This window comes from Chrysemys picta, chromosome 4 (genome assembly GCF_011386835.1).
Source record: "Chrysemys picta bellii isolate R12L10 chromosome 4, ASM1138683v2, whole genome shotgun sequence".
Lineage (NCBI taxonomy): Eukaryota > Metazoa > Chordata > Testudines > Emydidae > Chrysemys > Chrysemys picta.
In genome coordinates, this window is record NC_088794.1 from 91,838,915 (window position 1) to 91,860,643 (window position 21,729).

General features: G+C 43.5%; 1 protein-coding gene across 2 annotated transcripts in view; it reads left to right on the forward strand.

The window, feature by feature from the left end:
• UBR1 (ubiquitin protein ligase E3 component n-recognin 1) overlaps positions 1 to 21,729 on the forward strand; it is a 147,986-nt gene that overhangs the window by 25,246 nt on the left and 101,011 nt on the right. For both annotated transcript variants that reach the window (XM_008169906.4, XM_005284635.5), the window contains exons 7-14: positions 2,377 to 2,439; positions 2,913 to 3,036; positions 4,326 to 4,433; positions 8,196 to 8,284; positions 16,154 to 16,252; positions 17,857 to 18,014; positions 20,618 to 20,717; positions 21,010 to 21,138. In XM_008169906.4, the coding sequence (XP_008168128.2) occupies positions 2,377 to 2,439; positions 2,913 to 3,036; positions 4,326 to 4,433; positions 8,196 to 8,284; positions 16,154 to 16,252; positions 17,857 to 18,014; positions 20,618 to 20,717; positions 21,010 to 21,138 (870 nt within the window). The remainder of the gene's footprint in view (positions 1 to 2,376; positions 2,440 to 2,912; positions 3,037 to 4,325; positions 4,434 to 8,195; positions 8,285 to 16,153; positions 16,253 to 17,856; positions 18,015 to 20,617; positions 20,718 to 21,009; positions 21,139 to 21,729) is intronic.

The following is a 21,729-nucleotide window of genomic DNA, read 5'->3' on the forward strand; positions in this document are numbered from 1 at the left end:
TCTTCATTTAAGTTTCTGTTTAACACTTTGAGTAAGTCTGCATTAAACTAAAACACTAAAATCAGAAATGAGATGTGACACACCAAAAGGTCTCAAAATATAATTAATATCAAAATAGAGGTTTCAATTCATCTCCTAGTAAGTGACACAGAAATCTACACATCCTGTCCTGAGGTGACATGTTCCCAGTCAATATGGTGTTAATTGAAATCCCCTTTATTATTGGGTTTTCTGTTTTGGGAGTCTCTCTCACGTTTAACTCAACTTTTCTAAACTTTTTGCCTTGTGTAAAATTGAGACCGCCACCTTACACAATACTTGCTTAGAATCTGTTACTGTCTTTCACCATTTCCAAGTTTTAGCCTATTAATTCAACCAAAAAAGAGAGAACCCTACCTGTTCCTTACTTGGGTGATTTATATCCCAGCTTGGGTATGTGGTATTCTAACAATTTCCAGCTAGACAGCTGTGTCTGAAAATTGATTAATGGTGAGCTGTAATTGTCATATGACCTTGAATTCATTTAGTTAAATCCTTTGTTTAGTCCTAGAATTCTGATTTCTTAAGATAGAGTTGAGAAGAATTATTAGTTTTACTAGTCTTGTTTAAGTTGTTGTTGTTCTCAAGTACACTATCATATTTATTTTTGCCAGTTTTATTATTTTTCTTTAGTCTAAGAGATTTTTTAGGTAGTTTTGTAACCTAATTTACTTTACTTGAATTTACCTTGGTTACTTTACACTTAATGTGTTTACTGAAATGTTAATGATGCTTAATCATTAGTCTCTCTCAGTAGGTGACTAAGGGTATGTCTTCACTGCCAACGTTAAAGCGCTGCCACGTTAACGTGGCTGTGTAGTTGTGGCACCAGCGCTGGGAGAGAGCTCTCCCAGCACTGTGTGTTTAAAAAAAAAAAAAAAAAAAAAAAAAAAAAAAGCTACCCCCAGGAGGGGAGTAGGTACCAGCGCTGGTGCACTGTCTATACTGCCACTTTACAGCGCTAAAACTTGCATCGCTCAGGGGTGTGTTGTGTTTTTTTTTTCCACACCCCTGAGCGAGAAAGTTTCAGTGCTGTAAAGTGGCAGTGTAGACAAGGACTTAGGGTTTATCTACAGGAACAATTAGACCACGGCAAGCTGGGGTGTGAATCTGCCCTGCAGTAGTTGGTCATGGCCTGTGTTAACAGTTTATTGGAACGCAGCTCAAAGCATTCTAATAAACTATTAACAGAGATCAACAGAATGCACATGGACGGTTAGACCTCATTCACAGTAGTGCCAGCATAGATTCACACCCCAGCTTGCCATGGTTTAGTCCAGGGGTCAGCAGCCTTTCAGAAGTGGTGTGCAGAGTCTTCATTTATTCACTCTAATTTAAGGTTTCGCGTGCCAGTCATACATTTTAATGTTTTTAGAAGGTCTCTTTCTATAAGTCTTTACTATATAACTAAACTATTGTTGTATGTAAAGTAAATAAGGTTTTTAAAATGTTTAAGAAGCTTCATTTAAAATTAAATTAAAATGTAGAGGCCCCCAGATTGGTGGCCAGGATCCAGGCAGTGTGAGTGCCACTGAAAATCAGCTTGCGTGCCGCCTTCGGCACGTGTTCCATAGGTTGCCTACCTCTGGTTTAGTTCATGTAGAGAAGTTCAAATACCCATTGATATATTTAGTGCCTTGAGTAGATGAGTGAATAGCATGGTTGTGGATTCTCAGAGCTTTGAGTTTTATTCTTCTATGATAGAAGTTTGCCAATATTTAATCAATTTTTGTTGTGATTTTTCTCTTAAGTAATTACAAGTTGATTTACCTTTTATTTTATATGATTAATTCATTTGCCTATTCATTGCTGATTGAATTGTGTATTAATCTTCTCCTGTCATTTTATATACATACTGATTACTTTTGTGTATTGATTTTTATTTTTATTTTAGTTACTTAAATATTTTCTTAATTTTGAAGAAAATAATTGTTGATTTATGAGGCATCACCTAGTGCATTAAAAGAACCCCTGCCACTAAAATAATGAGTCACATCCCCTAAGATAGTCTCCTGAATAGTCTATATCAATAATTCCATCTTTTGATTTTGGTTTCCCTGATCTAATTTAATTAGAAACGATTAATTATTAATTCTATCTATTTAATTGTTGTTTCTCCCACTTATCAACTTTGATGATTGAATTGTTTTTGTTTAATAATTTTTAGATAAAATTAATTAGCGTTCAGATACCTGTTTCCTCACCACACCTGCCTTGTACTGCCTGCTTATTTTGAATAATGTCACCTAGCAGGGACCTGGCCGAAGTGTCATTTTTTAATTTAATTTAAATTGTTGTATTTTCAATATTTTATTAATTAATCTCTCATTTAAACAGGGTCGTAGGGCTGTAAAAGAGGGACCTTATGTATCCTGTCAGGAAGCAAAGGAAGAAATCAAGGTAACTTCCTGAAATCTTTATTTCTCACTTAAAAAAATACAAAGAACACCAAATTTTGTATTGACTTATTTTTGTTATTTGCAGTGATGATGTAGCCGTGTTGGTCCCAGGATATTAGAGAGGCTCTGTGTAAACTCAAAAGCTTGTCTCTTTCACCAACAGAATTTGGTCTGATAAAAGATATTACCTCACTCAATTTATCTGTCTATATTTTTGTTACATAATCTTTATAATTTAATACATGCAGATTTTTTTTTTATAATCTTCCTTTAAACCCCAATTTATCCCACCATCTTTGGTCAAGTTAGATACACGTGTTCAACACTGTCCTAAATCAGGAGTCAGCTGGTTTAGGTGACTACAGGAAAAATTTGCTTAAGTGAGAGGAGGGTTCGTGAATGGGTTAAGGAGATTAGAACTTCTGGGCCTTCTCTCGTTCAAACTTTATTTTCTTGTTTTTACCTGACTTGTAGAGGCACTCTGAGAATGTCTCCCAACGACCGCTTCATGTGGAGGTTCTGCATGCTGACGTTATGGCTCATCAGAAATTTGCCTTGCGCCTTGGTTCCTGGTTGAACAAACTTATGAGCTATTCAAGTAAGCATATAATTTACTTTGTTCCAGTAATGGGCTGCCAAAACTTTAGCAAGAGGTACCTTCAAAAAATATCTCTTAGGCAGCAATACATGTGATATTCCTTTGTTTAAAACACTCCCATTTTTCTCCCCTTAAAATAAATCATCCATTTGTCTCTTCTCTCTTGCAATAATATATCTATCTTTTCATCATTTCACCCCTCAAATTGTTATGGTGTGCCCCCTCTCCTCCCCACCTCCAGCATCTCATGGAGACTCTTTAGGTAGCTTTCCTGTCTGTGTGCTGATTCTCTGGGGAACATTCCAAACCTAACTGACTAATTTTACATAAAGTGTGTGTGGAGAAGAGATATTTAAAGTGTCTTGCTGCAGAAGTAGAAACCAGCTGCCTGCTCCTTTCAGTCCTAATAATGTGTTTCTTTTCAAGATTCTTCAGAATGAAAATGGTTAGATTGTTTTTTGAAAACTCAGATTCTCCTCCCTGAGGCCCAAAGGCTGGCTATGTTAACAAGAGACTCGCACAAGTCCACTCCAGGCTCGTTATTTTTCCAAATTTAGAATGTTGCTTAGAAAATAAAACAACAAATCCATTCATAGGCCCCTTTCTCTTCTCAGAGAAGTGGATGCTAGGTTTAGTCCTTATTAAATTCAATCAAATCACCAAAGTTTTTGCTTCATGATTGTGAAATTGCACTGCACATAAGAAACCTCTAATGTAAGGGCTGACTTCCTAATTAAATAACCCCAATTCTTCTTTCACTAATGCCTTTGTCTTTAGAAAAAAGGCTATCATACATTCATCCCACTTCTGCAAATAATTTGTTTATCAATAGCTTTAAAGAAATATAAAATGACATTTTGGTATCTTACACAAACCTATGTAATCCAACTTTGTATGAGTACCCTGTGTAGAGGCCGGACGAGATTAAGTCACATCCCAACCTGGCCTGCCCATCTGTGTTCAGATCTGGTATAGAATTTTCTGTGCAAGGCTGTCTTGACCCCCTTCCTAGTGAAATGTCAATCCTCCACAACCTCCTGAATTTCTCTCATAAGTAGGTAACTCTACTCTGTGGAAATTAGGGAAGTTATTCTGCAGAGCAACAGGTTATGCTGAGATCACACTTGTGTAGAAATATTAAGATTAATTGGTGATCTGTGATTTTGTTTTTAAGATCAGAATCCAGAAGTAACTTCTGTATGAAAGTAGTTAAACAGACTTGTATTTTGTTGGGTGGACCCCTTGATTATACAGTGACATTACACATACTAATGTACTTCTCCCTCTAGGTGACTTCCGCCAGATCTTCTGTCAAATATGCCTCAAAGAGGAAGCTGACTCTGAAAAGCCCTGCCTCATAAGCATGTTGATGCTTTGGGATGCAAAACTTCATAAAGGTGGGTGGGTGTATGTAAGTTGCTCTGAACTGAAGTGGCAATCCACTTTAATATATTTGTTAAATATACTAAATAAATTGCCCTGAAATGAAAGCCATGGTAGTATAAGTTAAGTCTTTAATGTAGTTCTTAATTCTAGGGCAGCTGAAGTTTAAGAATATGATTGATGTTTTTGATATATGTCTGCCTCCTATCCTTTTCTTTCAAACTTACATATTGTGGAGGATCTACTCTGAGAATATAACTTGACTATGAAAACCTGCTCTCAGTTTTCAAATGTAAAATGTTACAAAATAGAAGGTCTGATAACATTTCAACTACAGTGATACAATTCATAGATTCTAGGACTGGAAGGGACCTCGAGAGGTCATAGAGTCCAGTCCCCTGCCCGCATGGCAGGACCAAATACTGTCTAGACCATCCCTGATAGACATTTATCTAACCTACTCTTAAATATCTCCAGAGATGGAGATTCCACAACCTCCCTAGGCAATTTATTCCAGTGTTTAACCACCCTGACAGTTAGGAACTTTTTCCTAATGTCCAACCTAGACCTCCCTTGCTGCAGTTTAAGCCCATTGCTTCTTGTTCTATCCTTAGAGGCTAAGGTGAACAAGTTTTCTCCCTTCTCCTTATGACACCCTTTTAGATATCTGAAAACTGCTATCATGTCCCCTCTCAGTCTTCTCTTTTCCAAACTAAACAAACCCAATTCTTTCAGCCTTCCTTCATAGGTCATGTTCTCAAGACCTTTAATCATTCTTGTTGCTCTTCTCTGGACCCTTTCCAATTTCTCCACCTCTTTCTTGAAATGCGGTGCCCAGAACTGGACATAATACTCCAGCTGAGGCCTAACCAGAGCAGAGTAGAGCGGAAGAATGACTTCTCGTGTCTTGCTCACAACACACCTGTTAATACATCCCAGAATCATATTTGCTTTTTTTGCAACAGCATCACACTGTTGACTCATATTTAGCTTGTGGTCCACTATAACCTCTAGATCTCTTTCTGCCGTACTCCTTCCTAGACAGTCTCTCTTCCCATTCTGTATGTGTGAAACTGATTTTTTTTCCCCTAAGTGGAGCACTTTGCATTTGTCTTTGTTAAACTTCATCCTGTTTAACTCAGACCATTTCTCCAATTTGTCCAGATCATTTTGAATTATGACCCTGTCCTCCAAAGCAGTTGCAATCCCTCCCAGTTTGGTATCATCCGCAAACTTAATAAGCGTACTTTCTATGCCAATATCTAAGTCGTTGATGAAGATATTGAACAGAGCCAGTCCCAAAACAGACCCCTGCGGAACCCCACTCGTTATGCCTTTCCAGCAGGATTGGGAACCATTAATAACAACTCTCTGAGTACGGTTATCCAGCCAGTTATGCACCCACCTTATAGTAGCCCCATCTAAATTGTATTTGCCTAGTTTATCGATAAGAATATCATGCGAGACCGTATCAAATGCCTTACTAAAGTCTAGGTATACCACATCCACAGCTTCTCCCTTATCCACAAGACTTGTTATCCTATCAAAGAAAGCTATCAGATTGGTTTGACATGATTTGTTCTTTACAAATCCATGCTGGCTGTTCCCTATCACCTTACCACCTTCCAAATGTTTGCAGATGATTTCCTTAATTACTTGCTCCATTATCTTCCCTGGCACAGAAGTTAAACTAACTGGTCTGTAGTTTCCTGGGTTGTTTTTATTTCCCTTTTTATAGATGGGCACTATATTTGCCCTTTTCCAGTCTTCTGGAATCTCTCCTGTCTCCCATGATTTTCCAAAGATAATAGCTAGAGGCTCAGATACCTCCTCTATTAGCTCCTTGAGTATTCTAGGATGCATTTCATCAGGCCCTAGTAACTTGCAGGCATCTAACTTTTCTAAGTGATTTTTAACTTGTTCTTTTTTTATTTTATCTGCTAAACCTACCCCCTTTCCATTAGCATTCACTATGTTAGGCATTCCTTCAGACTTCTCGGTGAAGACCGAAACAATGAAGTCATTAAGCATCTCTGCCATTTCCAAGTTTCCTGTTACTGTTTCTCCCTCTTCACTAAGCAGTGGGCCTACCCTGTCTCTGGTCTTCCTCTTGCTTCTAATGTATTGATAAAAAGTCTTCTTGTTTCCCTTTATTCCCGTAGCTAGTTTGAGCTCATTTTGTGCCTTTGCCTTTCTAATCTTGCCCCGGCATTCCTGTGTTGTTTGCCTATAGTCATCCTTTGTAATCTGTCCTAGTTTCCATTTTTTATATAACTCCTTTTTATTTTTGAGATCATGCAAGATCTCGTGGTTAAGCCAAGGTGGTCTTTTGCCACATTTTCTATCTTTCTTAACCAGCGGAATAGCTTGTTTTTGGGCCCTTAATAGTGTCCCTTTGAAAAACTGCCAACTCTGCGCAGTTGTTTTTCCCCTCAGTCTTGATTCCCATGGGACCTTGCCTATCAGCTCTCTGAGCTTACCAAAATCTGCTTTCCTGAAATCCATTGTCTCTATTTTGCTGTTCTCCCTTCTACCCTTCCTTAGAATTGCAAACTCTATGATTTCATGAACACTTTCACCCAAGCTGCCTTCTACTTTCAAATTCTCAATGAGTTCCTCCCTATTTGTTAATATCAAGTCTAGAACAGCTTCCCCCCTAGTAGCTTTTTCAACCTTCTGAAATAAAAAGTTGTCTCCAATGCAGTCCAGGAATTTGTTGGATAGTCTGTGCCCTGCTGTGTTATTTTCCCAACATATATCCGGATAGTTGAAGTCCCCCATCACCACCAAATCTTCGGCTTTGGATGATTTTGTTATTTGTTTAAAAAAAGCCTCATCCACCTCTTCCACCTGGTTAGGTGGCCTGTAGTAGACTCCTAGCATGACATCACCCTTGTTTTTTACCCCTTTTAGCCTAACCCAGAGACTCTCAACACTTCATTATATACATCTCTATAATGACTAAGTAAAGGACAAAGGGAAGATACACCTTCATTACTGAGAGTGGTAGAATATTCCATACAAGATAACCAGAGCAGAAAGTGTCTAAGAAGAAAATGGTATGCCTGATGGCATAAAGGTTTTAAGAGCCCAGAAACTGTTCACAAATGGAGAAGCAAACCCTGCAGAACTAGAATATTCCTTCTGTTTCCAAACTAATTAAAACCACAGAATGTCAAAGAGGATCTGTTAAACTTTATTAGCTTCGCTGTTTAAGGGTAACACACATGACTTGGATGGTTTAAAGAAATCTGGTTTTAGGGCTTGTCTGTATACAATTCTTATACTGATTTAACTATCTGTTTAGAAACTAATGTAGTTATTGGTTGTAATCCTGTCATGTGGATGCAGCTACACAGGTATATCGGTGCTCATAGCATGTTAGCTTATATGTTTCTAAATTCTATATAGTGTAATTAGTACAAAAATTGAATGTAGACTGATCCTTGAAAGCCAAGGAGCGAAGGTCTAAGAAAGCTAAAAGGAAGTTGAGCTCACTGGGTCCCAAGCAGGTGGCGGGGAAACAGAGCCATGTTGAACAAATGGATTCCTGTATCTACCAGAGTTCTGAAGCAGCTCCCTAATGACTGTTCTTAAAATGAATAATAGGCCACTTGCCAGTGGGTTGATTAGTTGTGTGTATATATACATAACTGTCTTAGTACTTCTAATGACATGAAGTTTCCGTCTCTTTCCCACCTGCTCTTTTTCTGCACAAAAACAAAAAAATAGTGTTTAGTGGAGTAAGAGTAAAACAAATTTTATTATCTTCACAGGGGCAAGGAAGATCCTTCATGAACTTATCTTCAGCAGTTTTTTCATGGAAATGGAGTACAAAAAACTTTTTGCTATTGAATTTGTGAAGGTAACTAGATGTTCATATTTTCTTACATATTGTGGTTATACATTTTAAACAAGTGATGTCACCAGCAAAAAACTGGAGAATAAAAATTATGGATGAAATCTTAAACTGATTTTCATTTCCTAACTCTTCTTGTTTGTGCTTCCGTAGCCATGGAATTTTAATATAATTAACAATATATTTTAACTTTTTAAAAATATATTGAGGAAGATATTTGAGAAAGTGGAATGGTTACTCAGAGAATACACGGTATGTTTATGCCCTCTTTAAATGTACATTGACTTGATAACCCCATAAAACCATCTGTTTATGGTCTTTTATAAATATTTTGCATGTTCACTTGCCTAATTTCAGAAAGTGTTTTTTTTTTTTTTTCACATCAGTACTGATACCAGTTTTAAGATAACTTGCAGTTTGTACAGAAATGCAATGTAGATGCTGTCCATCTGGAATTCAGGATTCTGAATAATCCTTGATAAAACCTTATTGAGATACATGTGTAACTTATTCATTATCACATTGTATCAGTAAAGTTCTGTAGATACTGGCTACAAAACAATTCTTCATGCTGAACCCTAAAAGAAGTTGCTGAAGTGTCTTCTTGAGAAGCAATACTGTATCCATTTAAGGATACAAATTGGTGTACAACAAAAAAACAAAACATATAAAAAACTTGTAAGCTGTATTCACTAGTTGAGGTGGGCGCTAGGCAATTTGGCCCAGAGAACCAACAATCTTTCTCTAATCTAAAATGAGGTGCAAGTTCAGCCATAACCTAATGGAATGGACGATAAAAGCCAGAGACTTGCCATTCTGGTGTTAATTTTAGAACTACTGAGAATTGTCTTGATTGTAAACTAATGAACTTTCAACATGGAACGCATTAGCAACCCTCCTAGCTCAGCCAAAAATGTGAGACGTCAAGGCCCGTGCTTCAGTCCCACTTTAGACGTGTAGGTGTAGATGCTAATGTGCAACAGTGATGAGCACCGTATATATTCCTTTACTACATGCTGCTAGATTTCTGCTATCATTGAAGCAGTGAGTAAACTGGAAACTGTCTGATTTTTTTTTTTTTTTTAAGATAATGCAATATTTGAGAAATGGACATGAAGTAAGGGCTAGCAGAACATTTTTTTTCTGTTATGAGAGACAATCCACTTATATTACTAGTCAAAAATGTGAGTGACACTCAATGTTCTTCTTCGAGTGCTTGCTCATATCCATTCCATTAGGGTGTGTGCGCGCCGCGTGCACGATCGTCGGAAGATTTTTACCCTAGCAACACCGGCGGGTCGGCTGTGGAGCCCCCTAGAGTGGCGCCTTCATGGCGCTGAATATATACCCCAGCCGACCCGGCGCCCCCTCAGTTCCTTCTTACCGCCCCTGACGGTCGTTGGAACTGTGGAGCGCTGCTTAGCTGTTCTCCACTCTCCCTAGCTTAGTTCGTTATTCGCAGTTATAGTTATAGTTATAGTCTCCCCCTTTCTCCCCCGGCCGCGGGGCCGGGCTCATGCCCAACGCTCCCGGCTTCAAGCTGTGCGCCTCCTGCGCTAAGCCTATGCCCACGAGCGACCCGCACGATTCCTGTCTGAAGTGCCTGGGAGAGTCCCATCAAACAGATAAGTGCAAGATCTGTAAGGCCTTCAGACCAAGGACCAAGAAGGAGCGGGACTTTCGGCTCCGGCAACTCCTGATGGAGGCGGCACTTAGTCCGGACGCTCCATCTACAAGTCAGGCCCCGGCACCTAGCGCCTCGGTGCGCAGTGCCCCGGCGGCACCGGCCATGACGACCACGCGAGTGGCGTCAGATGAGCCTTCCCGGCACCGGACCTCGTCGGCACCGAAAGCACAGCAAGTGCCTCGGCGCCGGTCATTATCCCCAGGGCATAAGAAAGCCCATAAGACGGGGACCTCCGTGCCGAAGACGCTGGCTCCCCCAGTGCCGGGGGTAGAGCCGCGTACGCCGGTGGAGCACCGGAAACAGGTGCCTCCAGCACCGTCGACTCCGGCGCCGAGGCCGTTGAGTCCGGTGCAGACGGCGTCTCCACCGAGGCAGGCGGTGATACAGTGCCTCCCGTCGACGCCAGAGACCTTCGCGGCGGCGAGAGACTTAATAGCTCTCACGGAGCCGGCACCGCCTCAACCACCGGCACCGACGGCACCGTTGCCTCGCCCGGTCCAGTCGAGGGGGAAACCTGCCTTGATGCGCTCTCCATCGCAAGGGCTGGAACCTCGGCACCGATCCAGGTCCCGAAGCAGGTCCCCACGCCGCTCGCAGTCCCGGCACCGAATATCACCTCGGCACCGGTCGTACTCGCGGCCAAGATCTTCTTCGCGGCACCGCTCTACGTCTCGGCACCGCTATGATCGTCGGCACCGATCAACGTCGAGACGTAGTTCTCGGCACCGCTACGGTCGCCGCTCGACGTCGAGAGGCCGCTCCCGGTACCGGGCATACTCCAGGTCCTCGTCGAGGTCCAGATCCGACTCCCGGTACCGACGAGGTCATCGGCACCGGTCGCGGTCCCGGCACCGATCGCCGGCACCGCGTGGAGATAGATCATCTCCAGACCGGCACCGTGCGGCACCGCAGCCCACGGGAATCGTCTCGACGCTCTCGGCACCGCCATGGCCATCGAGATCGGGGTCTCGCTCCTCGGAGGACCTCTCGAGATTGGCATACCCCCCTCAAGGGCAAGCCGAGGAACAGGGCTTGGGCCATTGGCAGAACATAACAGAGGACCATTCTCATGGCCCTTCTCACTGGTCGTTTTGGACCCCGTGGGCGTACCATCAGGCGCAAGGGGCTCCAGTTGCTTCGACCTCTCGCTCCGGTCACTCTGTTAGAAGGGCCCCGGAGTCCACCATCTCTCGGCCTCCGCCAGGGGGCATGGAGGCTTCCGTGTCCGCACCACCTGACGCCCTGGACTCAAGCGCAGGTGATGCTCCGGCCCAGGAGCAGGGAGCCCAGGACCCTCCCTTGGATCCTGTCCCACCGGAGGCATCTTCCTCTTCCTCTCCGGATGAGGCAGTGGCGGGCACATCGTGCACAGGTCCACCTCCAATAGATCTTCGGGCTCACCAAGATCTTCTGCGTCGGATGGCCCGTAATATGGACCTGCAGGCGGAGGAGATAGTGGAGGTGCACGACCCCATCGTGAATATCCTCGGAGCGGATGCCCCATCGAGGGTGGCGTTACCCCTGATCCGCACGATACAAGCCAATGTATCTACGATATGGCAGACTCCTGCCTCTATCCCACCCACAGCGAGAGGGGTGGAAAGGAAATACTTTGTTCCGTCTAAAGACTACGGGTACTTGTATACCCACCCCCAGCCGTGTTCACTGGTGGTGGCATCAGTGAACGCAAGGGAGCGCCACGGTCAGCAGGCCGCAGCGCCCAAATCGAAGGAGGCTAAGCGCCTCGATTTATTCGGCCGTAAAGTTTACTCAGCCGGAGGGTTGCAACTTAGAGCGGCTAATCAACAGGCGCTCTTGAGCCGCTATAGCTTTAACTCCTGGAACTCTATGGGGAAGTTCAAGGAGTTGGTTCCCCAAGAGTCCAGGGAGGAGTTTGGAGCCCTGGTGGAGGAGGGTAAGAAGGTGGCTCGGACCTCCTTACAGGCCTCCTTAGACATAGCGGACTCTGCTGCGAGAACCCTGGCCTCAGGTATCGCTATGCGGAGGATCTCCTGGCTCCAGGTTTCGGGTCTGCCTCAGGAACTGCAGCAAACCCTGCAGGATCTGCCCTTTGAAGGACAAGGGCTGTTTTCCGAAAAGACGGACTCTCGCCTGCAGAGCCTCAAGGACTCCAGGACGATCATGCGTTCCTTGGGGATGCATGTTGTGGGCCCTCAGCGCAGGCCATTTAGACCGCAGCCTCAGCGCTTCTACCCCCCCCCGCCTCGTCAGAGACAGGACTCGACCCGGAGGCGAGGGCGAGGTGGTAGAAGAAGGTGGACCGGCCCTCAACCTGGTCAGAACCAGGGGCCACCTAGACCACCTTCAGGCCCCAGGCAGAACTTTTGAAGGTGCGGTCGAGGACGGCGCCCCAGTCATCCCACAGGATCCAGCCCCATCCTTTCGGGATCGCCTTTCCCATTTCCACCGGACCTGGTCCCTTATAACTTCGGACCGTTGGGTCCTTCGCACGGTGGACAGGGGATATGCTATCCAGTTTTCTTCAATCCCCCCCTCCTCCCCCCCTTCCCCGTCCCTCTTCAGGGACCCTTCTCACGAGCAACTTCTTATACAGGAAGTTTCCACGCTCCTTGCTATGGGGGCCATAGAGGAGGTTCCAGTGGAGTTAAGGGGCAGGGGATTCTATTCCCGTTACTTCCTCATTCCCAGGTCCAAAGGAGGTCTGCGACCCATCTTGGACTTGCGCGGACTCAACAAATTCGTAGTAAAGTTGAAGTTCCGCATGGTCTCTTTGGGGGCCATTATCCCTTCCCTCGATCCTGGAGACTGGTTCGCCGCCCTCGACATGAAAGATGCATACTTTCACATAGCAATTTACCCGCCTCACAGACGCTTCCTGCGGTTCGTGGTAAGCAAGGTGCACTACCAATTTGCAGTCCTTCCCTTCGGCCTATCCTCGGCCCCAAGGGTGTTCACGAAATGTATGGCTGTCGTGGCAGCGTACCTTCGTCGGCAAGGGATACAGGTGTTCCCGTACCTAGACGACTGGCTGGTACGCGGTCGCACCAAAGAACAAGTTCGAGATCACGTCCACATAATAGTGCACACATTCAACAAGTTGGGTATCCTACTCAACAAGGACAAATCCACTCTAGAACCTACCCAGAGAATAGAATTCATCGGCGCGGTTCTAGACTCCAGACGTGCACAAGCCATCCTGCCAGACAATCGCTTTTGCACCATCACGAGCCTCATTCAAGGACTCAAGGCCTTCCCAACTACCACGGTGAGGTCGTGCCTCACCCTGCTGGGTCACATGGCTTCCTGCACGTACGTAACCAGGCATGCCAGACTTCGGCTTCGCCCACTCCAGACCTGGGTGTCATCAAGATACCGCCCACATCGGGACAGCCTGAACATGGTGGTCACGGTCCCGAACTCGGTCCTGACCTCCCTCACATGGTGGCTAGACCACAAGGTGGTTTGCGAGGGGATGCCGTTTCACGCCCCACAACCCTCTCTGCACCTGGTCACAGACGCTTCATCCCTGGGTTGGGGCGCCCATCTCAACGAACACCATACCCAGGGCCTGTGGACTGCACCCCAGATAGCCCTGCACATCAATGTTCGGGAACTGATGGCGGTGCGCCTGGCGTGCCAGGCATTTCTCAATCTCCTACGTGGCCGCTGTGTGTTAGTTCTCATCGACAACACCACCGCCATGTTTTACATCAACAAGCAAGGAGGAGCACGTTCGTCAATGCTATGCCAAGAGGCCATTCGCCTGTGGGACTTCTGCATCGCCCACTCAATCCATCTCACGGCATCGTTCCTCCCTGGAGTCCAGAACACTCTGGCGGACCGACTCAGCAGGTCCTTTCAAACACACGAGTGGTCTGTCCGTCCGGACATCATACATTCCGTTTTCCAGAAGTGGGGGTTTCCCCAGATAGACTTGTTTGCATCTCGAGACAACAGGAAGTGCCACGTGTTCTGCTCCCTGCAAGGTCGAGCTCCGGGCTCCCTCTCGGACGCGTTTCTCCTTCCCTGGAAGGACCACCTGTTTTATGCCTTCCCTCCGTTTCCTCTGGTCCACAAGGTACTGCTCAAAGTGCGCAGAGACCAGGCACAGGTGATTCTGATCGCCCCAGCGTGGCCGAGACAACATTGGTACACCACGCTGTTGGAGCTCTCGGTTCAAACACCGATCCCGCTTCCATTATGCCCGGACCTCATCTCTCAGGACCACGGCCGCCTGCGTCACCCCGACCTGCAATCACTCCACCTCACGGCGTGGCTGCTCCATGGTTCACCCAGGCAGAGCAGCAGTGCTCGCACTCTGTCCAACAGATTCTGCTGAGCAGTAGGAAGCCCTCAACACGGACCACATACTTGGCCAAGTGGAAGCGGTTCTCCTGTTGGTGCGAACAACGAGCCACGTCCCCGTTGCAGGCACCTATTCCTCTCATTTTGGAATATCTCCTCTCCCTAAAACAGCAAGGGTTGGCGATATCTTCAATTAGAGTTCACCTGGCCGCTATATCGGCCTTTCACCCAGGGGAACTCGCATCCTCGGTATTCTCTAACCCGATGGTCGTTAGATTCCTCAAGGGCTTAGACCGGACGTACCCACAACAACGTCAGCCCGTTCAGACGTGGGACCTCAACCTGGTTCTCTCCAAGCTCACAGGTCCTCCATTCGAGCCACTGGCCACCTGTTCACTTCTGTACCTATCCTGGAAGACAGCCTTCCTCGTAGCCATCACCTCAGCAAGGCGCGTTTCTGAACTCAGGGCGCTTACATCCGAGCCCCCTTACACGGTTTTCCATAAGGATAAAGTGCAGCTTCGTCCACATCCTGCCTTTCTCCCTAAGGTGGTTTCTCCTTTTCATATCAACCAGGATATATTTCTCCCGGTCTTTCATCCTAAACCACATGCTACTCGCCAGGATCAACGTTTGCATTCTCTGGACGTACGCAGGGCCCTGGCCTTCTATATTGACCGCACAAGGCACTTTAGAAAGACGACGCAACTCTTCGTTGCAGTGGCCGACCGAATGAAAGGCTCACCGGTCTCCTCACAACGCCTATCCTCCTGGATTACGTCTTGCATCCGGACTTGCTATGACCTGGCAGGTGTCTCAGCACCGCACCTCACCGCTCACTCCACGAGGGCCCAAGCTTCCTCGACTGCTTTCCTGGCGCAAGTTCCGATCCAGGACATCTGTAGAGCGGCGGTTTGGTCATCAGTCCACACGTTTACAGCTCACTATGCACTAGTGCAGCAGTCCAGGGACGATGCTGCCTTCGGATCAGCGGTTTTGCACACAGCAATGTCTCTCTCCGACCCCACCACCTAAGTTGGGCTTGGGAGTCACCTAATGGAATGGATATGAGCAAGCACTCGAAGAAGAAAAGACGGTTACTCACCGTTGTAACTGTTGTTCTTCGAGATGTGTTGCTCATATCCATTCCAAACCCGCCCCCCGTCCCCACTGTCGGAGTAGCCGGCAAGAAGGAACTGAGGGGGCGCCGGGTCGGCTGGGGTATATATTCAGCGCCATGAAGGCGCCACTCTAGGGGGCTCCACAGCCGACCCGCCGGTGTTGCTAGGGTAAAAATCTTCCGACGATCGTGCACGCGGCGCGCACACACCCTAATGGAATGGATATGAGCAACACATCTCGAAGAACAACAGTTACAACGGTGAGTAACCGTCTTTTCTTCTTTGGAATGGACATGAAAAGGAAAGAATTATGCTGAATCTATAGCGCTTTTGGTGGCAGGTCTTCAACAGAACAGTTCATATTCTGTTCCGTGGAGGGGATAAAGACCTATTTTATGATTCTTGTAATTTCAAGAGCTAAGAGACTGACTTCTTGAGTGTGTGAGTGTGTGTGTGTGTGTGTTTTATTTCCCTCATTGGAGAAGGATGGCAGTGTGGGAAATAAAGGAATTAGGTTCCATCCAGCAAATCACTTAAGCATGTGCTTAACTTAAAGAAGAATCAGTGGTACTACTGTTGTGTAAAGTTAACCACATTAAGTGCTCTGCTAGATATGGGGCTTTGTGCAGTTCATGTGTGTTTGATCTGGAGCTGTTGGGGAGTGATAAAGACATCTATTTTAACTGTAGTGTTTCTTCCAAGTAAAAATTAAATTAAATTGTTTTTGTTTTGATTTAACTTTTGCTGTTAATCATTTTCCCAATGTTCTCCTTTTCACAGTATTACAAGACATTGCAAAAAGAATACATCAGTGATGACCATGAGAGAAATATCTCCGTGACTGCACTCTCGGTTCAGATGTTCACTGTACCCACTTTGGTACGTATAGCCAGCACCTCAGTAAATCTATCATGATCGTGGAGTGGTTTATCATGATACCATATCTGTGGACTGCTGCTCTAATTAGTAGGCATTTTCCATGCATTTGTAGCCAAAGCAAATAGGGTATTTAGAGTTCTGCTAAGATAAAAGGGTAAATAGTTGTTTTGTTTGAAATTTATATGAAAATTCATCACAGAAATGAGAAGGGATGCAAGTAAATGGAGTTCTGCACACGGTCATGCTATAAATCAGCTACATTTCTGTTAGTCTGCAGCTCAAGATTACTTTTTCATGTAAATAGCAAGATTACCTTTTCCGTGCAGAGGGGAAAAAGCGTGTGTGTGTAGGTGTAGAAGCCCTAAAAGACAGGAGGAGAGAGGGGGTATCTGTGTGTGTTTCAAAGGTAGAGGTCCTGCTTGGCTTTTACATTAGAAATTCAGATCTCTTCTACCTTGTCTTTCAAGGAAGTCTTTATAGATGACTGGGGAGCTAGTAGTTTGTCACTGCAGCTATTAAGGAAGTAAAGCATGATCAATTGAAATGAATGACTTTCGTTCAGCTTGTTAACAAATGTTTTGGATCCCTGTGTAACTTGGACTCTTGCCAAATACTTAGAGACTCTCTAGGTGAAAAAGTTGACACTGCTCCCTCTTCAGCAGAAGAATAAGAGAGATCCCACTCCAATTTTCTATTTTAGCAACAAACAAACAAAAAATACATGATTTGATGTTTGTAACATTTTTAAAGTAAAAATAATGAGGCTGTGTGTGTGTTAAACCTTTATGCCAGTTTATACATCAGAGAGAAACAAAGGACAGAAACACATTTTCTTTCCTTTACAGTTTTGCCTTTCAAGTCAGGCACTAAATGAAAATACCAGCATACAGAAAATGAGCCAAATTCAACAGAGATGGCACAGGGAGGGATTACACCTGTGCAGATCGGGGAATTCACCCTAGCATAGGGCAGTCAGTGTTGTGTGGTCACACCTTTTTCCTCAAGGTTTTCATGAGCTTTAACTTACACCAGCTCTAACTTACCTACAGGAGATTCATTGGTAGGAGCCACTGAACTGGCACACATCCCTCCTCTCTTGCCACACTCTCTGCCAGCCACAGCCATCCACTTTTCAGGTGATGGGACTATTAGAGCCCTACTGCCTGGCATTACTGCTATTAGAGTAGCATAAAGCAGCCTCACTCTTGTCCCTTGACAAACTTTCTACCACAGGGGACTTGTACTGGGTGACTCTCTGTCCCTAGATAGAAGGGAATCTCACTTCTCTGAAGAGAATGGTATGGAAGTTGATCAAAGGCTGAAGATACTCTTTTTCACTTAGTGTCTCATAGTTCAGGTCCTGGCATTGCGTATTGTACTAGGGGGTCAAAACTGCAATATGGCACTATAGATTTTTAGACACCATCCTCTTTGCTGCATGTGTGGCTCAGCGGACACACAGCACTAGAGAATGTTTGGCAAACTATAAGCTGCTTTGCCACAAGTGTCAAACATCCAAATGATGAATTAAGAGGAGTAGAGAGAGTCTGCCTATTCTTGCAGCCAGGCAGATTCCTATTGTTGAAACACCATTTCCCACACAGGCACGCCATCTTATTGAGGAGCAAAATGTAATTACCGTCATCACAGAGACACTACTAGAAGTGCTGCCAGAGTACCTGGACAAGAATGACAAGTTCAACTTCCAGGGTTACAGCCAGGACAAACTGGATCGGGTGTATGCAGTCATATGTGACCTCAAGTAAGTGTACATTTAAGCAGGGAGTATGAAAATCTTCCACAAACAGATTTGCTTGTTGTCACCTTGCTTTAAAGTAGATCCCAAATAGTTTAAAGTATCAAAAGAAACTGCAAAAAATGCAGTACTGCAACAAACCCAGTGGGGGCACATCTTTAATTTTGCCCTCATAAGCTGGCTCCACTAGTGTTTCATGGTGTCTTTGATAATGCCAGCATAGTCATGGGGGTGAAGGTCATGCTAATTGTAAATTAGTGATACATAGTGGTGATGGATTACTTTTAAATTGTTAATGTATCTAATGCCACACTTCTTCTGGCTATTGAATAGATGTTCAGTACGTAGTTCAATAGTTGATAGAATTTTGTGGCCCGTCATTCTTAACATAATTTGTTCAGAAAATTTTGGTTACAACAGATACAAATGCCTGCTTTAAGGTTCTGTTATGTATGTTTAGGTTATACATCATGTAAACTAAAAATAATGTAATTGGGCAAGTAAGCAAAGAGATTTTAGTTATTTAAATCTCATTGGGTACTGTTTGTATATTCGCAGGCATGAGCCCAATTGTAAACACCCATGACAGTGTATTGTGTTCAGAAATAGATTGATATCACCAGTTAGAATGATGAAAGTAGACCATGGAAAGATACAGTTGGTGGATCATTGCTAATGGAAATAGCTGCTGTGAGACCATTTTTGCACATTTAAAGGGGTCAGTTGCTTTGAATTTTTTTTCATAAAACTATTTGAATGGCAAATATTTTTCTTTAATATTGGTTCTTGGTTTTATGGTCAAAATAAAATTGAAGTTTTAGAAGTTAGTGTTTAGAAAGGCAAGAAAAATGTGAACTGAAAATCAATCAAGAAGTTCTCCAAAATCTGTTCTGTTATGTAAAGCAATGAGAATCGCCAGGAAACACTGGGTTTATCAGGCTATCAACCATTGTAGCACACTCGTCATCCTTGATTTACACGCTCTCTCTCTCTCTCTCTCTCTCTCTCTCTCACACACACACACACACACACACACACACACACACACACACACACACACACACACACACACACACACACACACACACACACACACACACTTTTAGAAACTACCTATTATGTTAAGCCCATGCCCTTGCCAATGCAAGATTCTTCCCTACAGTACAACCTCCTCTCTCTAGCAAGAAAAGACCTTTTTATTTAAAATGTTCCACTTACTAAGAACCTTGTTACACATCTCACTTCAAGGCCCAATCCAATTTGCCTTAAAATTAATGAGATTATTCTCATTGAGTGCACTGAGAGTTGGATCTGGTTCCTTTACTGAAGTTATTTTGGTGACAGCAGTGGGAAGGCTTAAATCCAGTATGATTCTTAGTGTAAAAAACTTAGTTCAGACCATAAGCTAAAACAGCAGAATGAAGAGTGACCATTATGCTCGTTTTTTATACTGCTAAGGCTGCTTAACGAATGAGGTCAAAGTTCCCTAAACTCAGATAGTGGTGGTATTCCTAACATATCCTGTAGTTTTATTCTGGCTGCTTGGATGTGCAACCCCAAAAGCTTTCCTCCTAACTAGTTTTGTTTCTAGAAACTATTGGGTTAGGTCAAGCAAAGGGCATATTTTCAGTTGGTGTTAGATGAAAATAAATATACATTTTTTTTTTAGCATCAATATTTTTATGTGATTAAACCACCTGTCACTACCTTAGCTCAAAAAGGCTTGGCAAAAGTACATTAACTGTGCAGATGATAGTGATGGATCCTGAGTTCACTAAAAAGTACCAAACTGCAAAATTTATTAAATTATACTTCCAGGCTCTGCCTTATCACTTCACTTTATATATTTCAGTATAAAATATTCCCATAATTGAGGATGGGTAATAAGTATAGCTAAGTAATATGTTCTTGCAAAAAAGGTTTACAGATACGAAGTGTTGGAAGTCTTAGAAGTCCTTTTAGTTAGGGAAGACTATTTGAAGGGAAATTTAGCACTAGTAAAGTATTATATGGACCAACATCTTTTCCTGTAACTACCCTGAAATAGGCTGCGTTGTTTCTATTCAGAAATCTGAAGTGGCACAGTGGATGACTAGAGCTGGTAAAATTTTTGTGAAATTCCAATTTTTGGTGAACTATCTCATATCTCATTATTATTATTGTTGTTGTTGTTTGTTGTTTTTTAAACTAGCTCTATGGATAAACATAGTAATACAAAAGTATACCCACTGCAGTAAGGTGGTCTGGGAAACTTGACTCTTTAATCCTTGCCATTCTAGTACACCTGGCAAAACTTCATAATACGCTATATTTACATAGTACTTTGAATCCTGAGAGATCCCAACTTACTCTTAAATTATTAATCTAGTGTGTAAAAGTAAGATACCTACAGCTTATATTACCTCTGCATTCAAATTATAATAATTCCAAGCACTGGAATCCTGTAGCTGGTACCTCTGCTAGTTTGGGAAGTCTTATTGAGAGTTTTTGCGATAACAGATGGTGGCGTGACATGGTGATGATGACTTTAATGAATTTGAAAACATTCTAGATATAAATATGGGCAAAAGAAAATCCTAAACCATGAGCAATACCATTTTTTGGGACAGGTATATCTTAATCACTAAGCCTACAGTGTGGACAGACAGACTGAGGGTACGGTTTTTGGAAGGGTTCCGTTCTTTCCTGAGGATTCTGACTTGCATGCAGGTACCGTACATTTAATAAAGTTTTTCTAATGTGCCATTCCAAAGATATTGGAATATTTGTCATCTGTTCACATAGTACTCTCCATGGTAATGTTCTGCATGTTGCAGACACAAAACTGAGATCACAGATTCTTAAATCTGTATCTTGGGTGAGTGGGGGTAGATGTAACACCATACCTGTTTTAGCCATCTGTGAACAGCCTACGTTTTTCCCGTCTGTTTATGGGATTTTCTGTTGTTTAAGCATTTGATCATTTACCTTGGTGAATATTCTATGGGGCCCTTCGTTGCAGGGGATGGAGGAGATACAGAGACAGATCGGTCAACATATCGAGGTGGACCCGGATTGGGAAGCAGCCATTACTATCCAGATGCAGCTGAAGAACATTCTTTTGATGTTCCAAGAGTGGTGTGCCTGTGATGTAAGGAAATACTATTTGTGGTTCTTATGCATGTGGCTGTTGAGTATATTGTTTAGTGAACTAGAAGCTTTTCTGAAAAGCTGCACTATTGCATGATACAGAACCTTATAGTTCCCCTTCTTTTAAAAACCAACCCATTAACAGATTATTTTTTAACAATCTGCAGTTTGTTCTTTTACTAACTACATAGAGCGTGGTTACCTGACTACTTGTTTGTTTGAAAGGAAATTTCAGGCCTGCAGAGACTTAAGTTTCTGCAAAAAAAAAGTCCCATTCCTCTTCTGGATAGTAATATAATCTGATACCACAGTGGGTATGGTACAAGAACCTAGTTAGGGAGTATAGTTGTATTTAGACACTAGCTTATAATCATCTGTATGTATTATAGCTGTACCTGATATTAAGCACCACCATAGTGAAGTCTGTTAAGCATTTCCATTGTAATCTCCTCTTCTCACAGGTTTGTAAGTTGACTAAAACTAAACTCACTTCAGGTTGAAACCTAACATATTGGATCAGGAAATAATTTGTTTCTCAAATAATGGAGTTTGGAAATAGTCTACTGGAGTACGTTGAAAGATGTAGTACACA